An 11,193-nucleotide genomic window follows, 5' to 3' on the forward strand; every position below is an offset into this window, starting at 1 on the left:
AGTTTTAAGCTTCGAAGTACCGGCCCGCGTCCAGCCACCGTGCACCTGCCGGTACTTCAAAGTGCTGGGGCAAATTCGAAGTCCCGTTACTCCTCAAAAGGGGGGATTTGCTTAATGAAGCGCTGCATGTGCACGGCACCACTTCATTAGTAAACTCCCACCACCCTAATTACCATCCTCCCTTCGAAGGAAGGTGTTAGCCGATGGCCAGGTGCGAGGCCACTTTTGCCCTTGTCTATGGCAGAGCCCACCAGTGACCAGGCTGAGAGCAGCTGGGTTCTTTGTTTTGTGTTGGGTTTGCCCAGTACCAGGAGGAGTCAGGTTACCATTTAATCAATTACTTTGTTTATTTATCTAACAAGTTAATCTCTTACTGTTACAATGTTTGTTTGTTTGTTTACCTAGGGAGTTAAGCTTTTGTGGTTACAATTGTTACAAGGTTTATACTTTGATTACAAATAGGTAGCATATGCTCTAATTCATAGATCTATACTTGTTAAATGCGCGCCAAAGAAATAAAAGGTAAAATACCAAGCAGGTCTTATTCTCACCCCTGCGTTACCAACATGGCTTGGCCAGTTTCTCTCTCAATCCCTTGGGAAGAAGTCCTTTGTCCCTTTTTCTCCAGGAGTCGGGCGTCCCCGGGGACCTGGGGAGACCCCCACCCTCCTGTCCGGCAGGAAAGATGATTGGAGCTCAAATAGGGGGTTTGCTGGACCCCTGTTTTATACCCATTGGGTCACGTAGGCTTCTTCCTTGTTTAATTGAGTTAAACTGTCTGATGCTGGTTCTCTCAGGGAGTTCAAGGGCATAGTTCACACCTGTGAGGTAGACAATTGAGGGCATTTGTTTTTTTAATGGGCTGGAGGGACCCTGGGGGTGAATCAGCTGATGGTAATTAGCCAAGGGCAGTCCGAGGCCGGGCTGTTAATTAGCCTGTTGTTCTTAGCTTTGCTCCAGAGCTTCAAAGACCGTGGCCGAGATAAGCCCATCTGCACTCTTGGCCATTCCAGGGCTGGGCTATTCCTTTTAACCCTTTTGTGCTCTGAAGCACCTAGGGAAGGCAAGATGGAGTAGAGCAAAAGGGGGGGTTCTGTCTGGCTACAGAAGGTGGTCGTGTAGACAAGCCCTAATTGTTTACAAAGCAGCTGCTCTACTCACTTTCTATGAATGATCAATAGTCACGTTATTGTACTTTTCAAACTTGGCTCAGGGAATCTAGGTTTCTACCGTTTTAAATGCTGATTAACATTTCAGCATTACTCCTGTTCCTCCTCTTCTAGATTGCACAACCAGGAACACCTTATTTTTACGTCGAACTGGATACTGGAGAGAAGCTTTTTCACCGTATTAAAAAAAAATTTCCTTTGCAGTTTGGCAGGTTTGTTTTTCCTTCTGTTTAATTTTACATGTTTAGTATAATAAAATAGGTACTTGACGTACTCCACCAATGATGCTGTCGTAGAGCACTTAAAAGGGGAGCTGAGGATACTTAGACTAATGATCTAGACAGTTGAGGCATTACTGTCATTTTAAATGAGTATGTATGGAAATAACACGAAACTCTTTAAGAACTTACTTCTTTTGTAGATCTCAGTCACTTACAAAAGAGAAATAAGTATTTAAAGATGAGGAGACTGAGAGACAGAGATGTGAAGTCATTTGTGTAAGACCATGTAACAGCGTGGTGTCAGAACAAAGAACAGAATGCAGTATGCCTGGCACCCTGTTCTGTGTTTCATCCCAGATGGTCCTCCCTTCTTTCCCATCTCCATCTGAGGAATGAAGTCCAGATTTTCATACTGTTTGTAAAGATTCCGTGTGTCTCCAGTTAATTCCATCACGTGTAGATGTAATGGAGTGGGGGGAGTGCATGTGTGAGTCAGGCTGGATGTCTGAGGCAAGCAGCAGCTCCCAGTGGCTAAGGATGACCCTGGGGCTACAACTGGCAGGTGACACCTCTGCCTGAACAAAGAGCGGGGAGGAGCTGAGCTGGGTTTTGAATCGGGGGCGGCAGTTAGAGGCTAGGAAAAGGGAGAGCTGGAAGGCAGCCAGCCTGAGGAGGGGGAAACTACACCCCAGAGGGGCACCCCTCGGGGTCTTCTCCCCAGGACAGGTTGGAAGGACTGTCTCTGGCTGCTATGCTGTTGCTTCTGTGAGAAACTGGACATCTGTTGCCTAATAAACCTGCTGTTGTACCTGCTGAGTGAGAGTCTCTCCTGCCAGTGGACGGGGTGCAGTGCAGGGGGACCCCTGAACCCCATCACACTGGTGTCAGAAGTGGGATGCACTGCACCCACGGATGAGCTCCCAGCAGTGGCTGACTGAGCACCAGAGAAGGAAGGAGTCTCACAAGAGCCAGAGGGGGAACAGAGCCATTCCTGCAGCTGCTGCTGGTGAGTGGATACCCCGGGAGATAGCGGGGAGATGGATTATACCCGACTCCTGAAGGCAGAGCTAGCGGGGCTGTGCAGAGAGAGGGGCCTGACCGTGGGGAAGGCGACCAAGGCCCAGCTGATTGCACAGCTGGAAGAGAATGACCGATCCGGGGGGGCAGAGCCTGTCCCGGCAGAAAGTGGCCGGTCAGCCTCGGGAAGCGTTTCGGATTCTCCGACAGGAGCAGGGGCTCGACGCCGTCAGACAGACGCGGTGCCCGCCAGGTCGCGCTCAGCTAGCGGTGGTCCATCGCGGGCAGAGTCCCCCGCCGCAGAGCTGCGACGGCTGGAACTCGAGGTGAAATTAAAGGAACTGGAGCACCAGGAACGGGAAAGAGAGCGTGAGCACGAGCGCCAGGAACGGGAAAGAGAGCGTGAGCACGAGCGCCAGGAACGAGAAAGAGAGCGTGAGCATGAGCGCCAGCTACAAGAGACACAACGGGAGGAGAAAGAACGAGAACGGAAGGAGAGAGAGCAAGAGCGTGAGGAGAGAGAGCGAGAGCGACAGCATGAGTGAACCATGGCAGAGGCGAGACGCCAAGAGGCCCCAGCTGCGGTAAGCGGGGAGAGGGCCAGACGGATCGGGGTGGCCAGTCACTTGGAGATGCGTGTGCTGGCCCAGTGTCAGGACACAGGGGACATGGACGAGTTCCTTACCGCCTTTGAGCGAGCCTGTGAGTTGCATGAGGTTCCCCCAGATGAGTGGCTCCGGCACCTCACCCCCTTGCTGGGCCAGAAGGGCGCAGCGGTGCTCAGCCAGCTGGTGGGGCTGCAGCCTGGGGACTATGAACGGTTCAAACAGGCCCTGCTGCATAAGTTCGGCCTGACTCCGGAGATGTACAAGAAGAAGTTCCAGGAGGCTTAGAAGAGGCCAGAGGAAACCCATGTAGATACAACCGCCCGCCTGAAGCAATACTACCAGAAGTGGGCGTTCGGAATGGGAGTCCAGTCCGTAGAGGACCTGATCGAGCTGGCGGTCGTGGAGCGATTGTACGAGATGTGCGCACCTGACCTGAGGGTGTGGCTCGTGGACCGGAAGCCAGGGGACTCACATGATGCAGGGAAACTGGCAGATGACTTCACAAACAGCCGGGCCAGGTTTGAAAGTGAGCCCCACAAAGAGAGGGAGTCCCGGAGGGAGAGGGAGTCCTGGAGAAACCGAGAATCTCAGAGAGACCGGTCCCTAACTGTACGACAGAGGGGACCACCTCTTGGGCAAGCCCAGGAAAGAGGGGCCAGCCACCCACCCCCCAGAAAGCCAAACAGAGCCCGGACAGAGCAGCCGGCCCGAGGGACACAAGACCCAGGCTGTTATCGCTGTGGGCGAAAGGGGCATAGAGCAGCCCAGTGCCCCAGGCTCCCAGACAGGTTGAGCAGGCCGGGGGGTCATGGAGTCAACTGGGTGGGGTCCCAGAAGCCAGAGGGGCTGGCGGCCAAGGCGGGTGGTGCTGACAATGGGCACTCGGATTGGGCCGAGTCCGCCCCACAGACTGGCTCCTCAGGGGGACCAAATGCTCAGAGGCCAGTTTACAGAGTGGGGGCGGCAATGCCTCTGTGGAGCAAGTGTCTCAAACACCTCGAGGTAGACGGGAAAAAGGTCACGGGGTTCTGGGACACAGGCGCTGACGTGACGCTGGCCCGACCCGGGGTGGTGGCACCGGGCTGCATGATACCCGATTCCCACCTGACGATAACAGGAATTGATGGGACCCCTTTCAAGGTGCCCATGGCGAGGGTGCACCTGAAATGGGGGAAGAAGGAAGGCCCCAAGGAAGTGGGCGTGCACAGCCATTTGCCGGCGGATGTACTGATGGGGGCTGACCTGGAGAACTGGCAAGGTGAACGCCCTCGTGCCCTGGTCCTGACCCATAGCCAAAGAAAACGAGGGGTGCGCTCCCCAGATTCAGGGGTACAGGCCCAGCCAAAGTCACAGGAGCCACAGGGGCCAACCCTGAGAGAAAGGGGGCCCCCAGAAACCAGACCTCACAGGCCAGGGGTGCTGGAGCCAGGCAGGGATGGGGAAGTAGCATCTGCTCCTGCCTGAGCGGAAGAATTCCAGGCAGAGCAGCAGAGAGACCCCTCCTTGCACAAGCTGAGGGAACTGGCCAGTCTCAGCCCAGCTCCACAGCTGGGGGAGGGCTGCAGGGAGAGATTCCTGTGGGAAAAGGGATTCCTGTACCGGGAATGGGCTCCCAGACGCAAAGCGGAGCCATGGAAGATCCAGAGGCAAGTGGTGGTTCCCCAAAAGTACCGGCGCAGGCTGCTGTACCTAGCCCATGATGTCCCGCTCGCAGGACACCAGGGGATCCACCGCACCAGGGAAAGGTTGTTACAGAACTTTTTCTGGCCCGGGATCTTTGCAGCTGTCCGTCTGTATTGCCTGTCCTGCGATCCCTGCCAGAGGGTGGGGAAGAGCCGGGACAAGGGGAAAGCTGCCTTGAGGCCACTGCCCATCATAGAGGAGCCTTTCCAGAAAGTGGCTATAGACATAGTGGGCCCCTTCAGCAAGGCAACGCGTTCGGGGAAGAAATATATTTTGGTAGTGGTAGATTTTGCCACGCGATACCCAGAAGCAGTGGCCTTGACCTCTATCGATGCTGACACCGTGGCAGATGCACTGCTGTCCATTTTCAGCAGAGTGGGGTTCCCCAAGGAGGTCCTCACAGATCAGGGGTCCAACTTCATGTCGGCCCTACTGCAAAGCTTGTGGGACAAGTGTGGGGTCCGGCACACCTGGGCCACAGCCTACCACCCGCAGACCAATGGGCTGGTGGAATGGTTCAATGGGACTCTGAAGCAGATGCTGAGAACCTTCATGAATCAATACCCCCATGACTGGGACAAGTACTTACCCCACCTGCTGTTTGCATACAGGGAGGTGCCCCAGGAATCCACGGGGTTCTCCCCGTTTGAGCTGCTGTACGGAAGGAGGGTACGGGGACCCTCGGACTTGCTCAGAGAAGAGTGGGAGGGGACGGCCTCTCCTGAAGGGGAGTCAGTGGTACAGTATGTACTGACCTTCCGGGAAAAACTCACCGAGCTCATGGGCCTGGCCAGGGAGAACCTCTCCATGGCCCAAAGGAAGCAAAAGGTCTGGTATGACCGTAACGCCAGGGCCCGAGCCTATGCCACCGGGGACCAAGTGATGGTCCTTGTACCTGTGCGGTGGAACAAGCTGCAAGCGGCCTGGGATGGGCCCTTCAAGGTTGTCAGACAGCTAAATGACGTGAATTATGTGGTGGAACTGTCGAACCGGGCCCACAGCCACCGGGTCTATCATGTGAACATGATGAAACCTTACTGGGACAGACAGAACTTGGTGCTGGCCGTGTGCAGACACTGGGAGGGGCAGGGGGATGATCCCTTGGTGGATTTACTCACAAGGACTGGAGCCGGCTCCTTGCTGGAGTCTATTCCCCTCTCAGACCAGCTGACCCCTGCCCAGTAGATGGAGATCAAGGAGGTGCTGCATTCGCATCAACAGCTGTTCTCGGACAGACCCGGACGCACTGACCTGGCTGTCCACCGAATAGAGACAGGCACCCACGCCCCTATCAAGTGTGTGCCATTCAGAGCCACAGGGAGGACGGCTCAGGACATAGAGCGGGAGGTTGAAGACATGCTGGCTCTGGGGGTGATCCAACCCTCGTCCAGCCCCTGGGCCTCTCCCGTGGTGTTAGTCCCTAAAAAAGATGGGTCTGTTCGGTTTTGTGTGGACTATCGGAAGCTTAACGCCATCACTGTCTCGGACGCCTACCCCATGCCCAGGCCTGATGACCTTTTAGACAAGCTGGGGGGAGCCCGTTACCTCACCACCATAGACCTCACCAAGGGGTACTGGCAAGTGCCATTAGACCAAGATGCCCGGCTGAAGTCGGCTTTCATCACCCCTGTGGGGCTCTACGAGTTCCTGGTCCTGCCCTTTGGCCTCAAGGGGGCACCCGCTACCTTCCAGCGTCTGGTGGACCAGCTACTGAAAGGGATGGAGAGCTTTGCCCTGGCTTACATGGACGACATTTGCATCTTCAGCCAGACGTGGGAGGACCATGTGTCCCAACTCAAGCAGGTGCTGGACCGACTCCAGAAGGCCGGTCTGACTATCAAGGCAGGGAAGTGCAAGGTGGGAATGGCTGAGGTGACCTACCTGGGCCACAAGGTGGGCAGCGGCTGCTTAAAGCCAGAGCCAGCTAAAGTGGAGGCTGTCAGAGATTGGCCAACACCCCAGACTAAGAAACAGGTACAGGCCTTCATTGGGATGGCGGGGTACTACCGGAGGTTTGTGCCCCACTTTAGCTCCATCGCAGCACCCCTCACGGAGCTGTGTAAAAAGGGAAAGCCTGACAAGGTGGTCGGGACCGAGCAGTGCCAAGAGGCCCTCTGCGCGCTGAAGGAGGCTCTGGTCAGGGCCCCAGTGCTGGCAAATCCAGACTTCAACAAGCCCTTCCTGGTGTTCACCGATGCCTCGGACGTGGGGCTGGGGGCGGTGCTAATGCAAGTGAATGACAAAGGGGAGAAACACCCCATCGTGTACCTGAGTAAGAAGCTGCTGCCCCAGGAGCAGAACTACGCGGCCATAGAGAAGGAATGTCTGGCCATGGTGTGGGCGCTGGGGAAGCTGCAGCCGTACCTGTTTGGACGGCGTTTCACCGTGTACACCGATCACTCACCCCTGACCTGGCTGCATCACATGAAAGGGGCTAACGCCAAGCTCCTGCGGTGGAGTCTGCTCCTGCAGGACTACGACATGGAGGTGGTCCACGTCAAGGGGAACAACACCATAGACGATGCCCTGTCACGCAGGGAGGGCCCCGAACTTCCCCAGGTCACTGGCTAAGTGACCCCGCTCAGTGCGGTCTGGAAGGGGGGAGAGATGTGATGGAGTGGGGGGGGTGCATGTGTGAGTCAGGCTGGATGTCTGAGGCAAGCAGCAGCTCCCAGTGGCTAAGGATGACCCTGGGGCTACAACTGGCAGATAACACCTCTGCCTGAACAAAGAGCAGGGAGGAGCTGAGCTGGGTTTTGAATCGGGGGCGGCAGTTAGAGGCTAGGAAAAGGGAGAGCTGGAAGGCAGCCAGCCGGAGGAGGGGGAAGCTACACCCCAGAGGGGCACCCCTCGGGTCTTCTCCCCAGGACAGGTTGGAAGGACTGTCTCTGGCTGCTGTGCTGTTGCTTCTGTGAGAAACTGGACATCTGTTGCCTAATAAACCTGCTGTTGTACCTGCTGAGTGAGAGTCTCTCCTGCCAGTGGACGGGGTGCAGTGCAGGGGGACCTCTGAACCCCATCACACACGTGTAACTAGCTAAATACCTAGCGTGTCCAAATTCCTACCCACCTTTGGATCTCAGCATTATAGTACTTGAGGTTAATGTAGCGATGCAAAACCTTGGGGGCATAAACCTCCCTTATGTGACAAGCTTGGTCACAGAGATACCCTTGAGACTGTCATTGGATGTGCTGAAAATACCACTATCTGCCCTCTAGGGTGGCCCACCACCCTGTCCTTCTGAGCTAGAACTTCTGATATCTGCCAGTGACAGCGCTAAGCTGGGGTCGCAATCCATGGCAGAGCAACACAGGTATGGAGAGCCACTCAGTTCTGGAGAGGCTTAGTCAGAGAAACTTGATGCTAGAGCCAGGTGCACAGTCCCAATGGGACCAAACCCCTGGATAAATCCGTCTCAATGGATGTAAAGTTTATACAGAATGAGCGAGTTGTCCCCTCCCTCAAAGAGAGAGATGTGCAGCTGCTGTTCCCTCTGATAACTGTTATTTACACTGGGTGTATTAATAAACAAAAGTTTATTATTAAGTGGTGACATAGATGAGCAGTTTGTAAAGGTAGCTGAAGACCATCATTTTTTACTTTCCTTGCCTTATGTAGAATTTACCTATGGCTGGAAGTCTTTGTTCACTTCCCCAAGACCCATGAGGAAAAGTATAACCTCAAGAGGGTGTCCAGAACCAGTGCCATAAGATTTTATCCCTCAGCAATACTGCCTGGAGTGGCTCACATGCTATATAGGGCACTGTCATTCCCCTCTACGCTCAGTTCCTTCTTGCTGCCAGTGAGCATGCTGAGAACTTCATTGCTAGAGCTCTTGCTGTCACTTCTCTTATTTCTTGTTCTTGTTAATCATTTCCCTCTAGTTAGTTATAGTAGTGGCAATGAGAGGCCTCTGAGGGACAGTTCTGAGATAGGGCATGACTCGCTCTCCAGGGGTGTGCTAAGCTGTCACAGGCCCACACCTGCTAGTTACTCTCACAACAGTTGTTTGTGGTGCTGAAGAGAAGCACACATCGCTGATAGGGCCTGATCTGACAATCCCATAGGCCGCGAACAAAAGAGGAGAGGGATGTTCATTTAAACGTGCTCTTGAAGGAGCCAGCTCTGGCTCTGGCACAGGATCCACTGTTCTCAGATGGCACGAAGCAAAAGTGCTTCAGTGCACTGCTGGTATGGACAGGTGCAGAGCTGTAGAATCCGGAGGGGTAGATATCTGGGCCTGCACAAGGAGAAGGCCGGCCGGCTGGCCAGCCAGCCACTGCAGACTCTTCTGTGACAGTGCCATCAACCCTCAAAAGTGTGGTAGTCCTGCCCATTCTCCATCGCTGATGCTGGGCAGTGTTTACCATCTCCACGTGCCATCAGCACCAGAAGCTCTGCAGGTGGCCCAGGACGTTGTTTTCAAGCTGGTGCTGTCTACACCAGTGGTGGCTGGGCCCCACCCAGCACAAAGGAAAGAATGTGCATGGATCTTTTCAGCCTCCCCATAGGCAGCAATCCCTCTCCAGAGGAACATTTTGCCAGACATTGTCCCCTTGCACTGACAGGTAGGCAACCTGCAGCCTGTTGAGGTCCCTAGGTGGCATAAAGGCTCTGAGTGGTTTGAGGCAGCACTGGCCAGTAGCCGGCATAGACGTGCAGGGGCATGTGCCCCCTGGCCTGGACAGCATTCTCAGGAACAGGTTTCCCCTACAGCCTTCCCTACACATACCTGGCCCCCAACTCCCTCATGTTAGAGGTGGTAAGCCACCGGAAAAGCCAAGGGCAACTATGGGCCATGCCGAAAGATAAGGACTCTAGGAGGCTTGATTTATTTGGCAGAAAAATGTATTTGTCCTCTAGCCTCCAGTGTGACAAATCACTAGGCGCTGATGGCACACCAAAACCTCCGAATGTGACAGGCCATGGCCAAATTGGAGTCCTGATGCCTTGAGGAAGGAATTCTAGGTTCTAGCTAATGAAGGCGCCAGAGCAACATTCCAGGTGGATTCCACTGCAGCTGACTTTGTTGCTCACTCCAGGGTGACAGTAGCCTCAATGAGGGCCTCTTGGCTGCTGCTTGAGTCTCTCCACAGAGGCTCAGCAGTCCATCCAGGACCCTCCCTTTGACAGGAGGAGCCTGTTCATGGAGCAAATACACTAAGTTACATGGGCTAAAGGACTTAGGTACAAACCTGCAGATCTTGGACTTATAACATTCCTGGGCCCGTTCATATAGGGTGCATCTACACTAGCAAGTACATTCAAAAGTGTGGTCGAAAGATGGCCATCTTTCTAAACAACCCACGGAGCATCTACACACATTCCGCGAACATTCGAAAGGAATGTCGAAAGAGTGGGGCCGTTCCGTCGAAGTTGGTCCTCTGTTCCCACAGTGGGAAGAGCACCCCGTTTTGAATTCTGTCTATAAATAGAGATTCTAAAATTTGATTTGTATTTTATAATCACAGACATCAATGTTTGTTTTTAAATTTTTAGGTTTAGAAAATTATGTGGAAGTTCAGACAATTTAATGACAGTAGATTTAAACTCAGTACTTTAAAAGTTAAAATATAAATTATCAACCTCACATGTCAAAATATACAAAGTAAATATCCTAAAATACAACTCACGCAGCCTTTTTCTTCCTTATCTGCCATCTTTGATAACTGAAGAAAATATTTTCAGAGGCTTGTGTATGACTGAAATTGACATTTACCATTTACCATTAAAAATGAAATCCTACTAAATCTGTTTGAGTGTAACCTTAGTAGATCTTCTCCCCTTGAACTCAGTGGGAGTTTTCCTGTTGCTTTCCATGTGAACTGGTCTTGTGCTTTGACATAATATAACCTTTGTAGCAACCAAGTTTAAATACCAAATCTGTGACTTTATTTTTGCAAGTAAGGTATTTGTAATTTAAAATATTCAAGCCATTAACGAAGGTGTTCCTGTATTTTGATTTGCTGGCAGGGAAGTGTTGGCGAGCAAAGCCATTCTGAATGTTCCAGAGCGAGTGGACTGGCGCCAATGTACAGCCAGCCGGGAGGAGGCAGCTGTGGTTGCCAAGGCCTTCAGGGAGGACTTCCAGCCTTTTGATTTTTCTGAGCTGCAATAATGCTATGCCCACTGCGCTGTCTCTGTGGATCCTTCTTCCTGCTGTTTAGCACAGCTTCCCTTACCCTGTGATGGACACGCAGCCGAGCACAGTCTATGCTGGGGGTCGGGGCCAGGTGCTCACTGGGTGGGCTCATGTACCTTTTTTCCTTGTAATAAACTTTCTAGTTTTCTGTGCCACTTATTTGATGCTTTCCAAGGGAGAGCCTGCTTCGAGGTGGGTGGCACCAGTGGGGACCAGGAGGCATCTGAACAGGGGGTGGGGAAGCTCCACCTGGGAGCAGTTAGTATGGTGGGGGGACAGGGTTGATGGCTCCAGCACACACTGCACCTCTGCAGTGTGACAGGAGGGAGCAGTGAGAGCAGGGTCTGTTCCC

The 11,193-nt window shown here is 53.4% G+C and overlaps 1 protein-coding gene across 3 annotated transcripts in view; it reads left to right on the forward strand.

The window, feature by feature from the left end:
* CWF19L1 (CWF19 like cell cycle control factor 1) overlaps positions 1-10,993 on the forward strand; it is a 131,108-nt gene extending 120,115 nt beyond the window's left edge. For all 3 annotated transcript variants that reach the window (XM_075013480.1, XM_075013482.1, XM_075013481.1), the window contains 2 exons: positions 1,284-1,381; positions 10,673-10,993. In XM_075013480.1, coding sequence (XP_074869581.1) covers positions 1,284-1,381; positions 10,673-10,817 — 243 coding nt within the window. In that variant the 3' untranslated portion in view covers positions 10,818-10,993. The remainder of the gene's footprint in view (positions 1-1,283; positions 1,382-10,672) is intronic.
* Positions 10,994-11,193: the final 200 nt, after the last annotated feature.

This window comes from Carettochelys insculpta, chromosome 19 (genome assembly GCF_033958435.1).
Source record: "Carettochelys insculpta isolate YL-2023 chromosome 19, ASM3395843v1, whole genome shotgun sequence".
Lineage (NCBI taxonomy): Eukaryota > Metazoa > Chordata > Testudines > Carettochelyidae > Carettochelys > Carettochelys insculpta.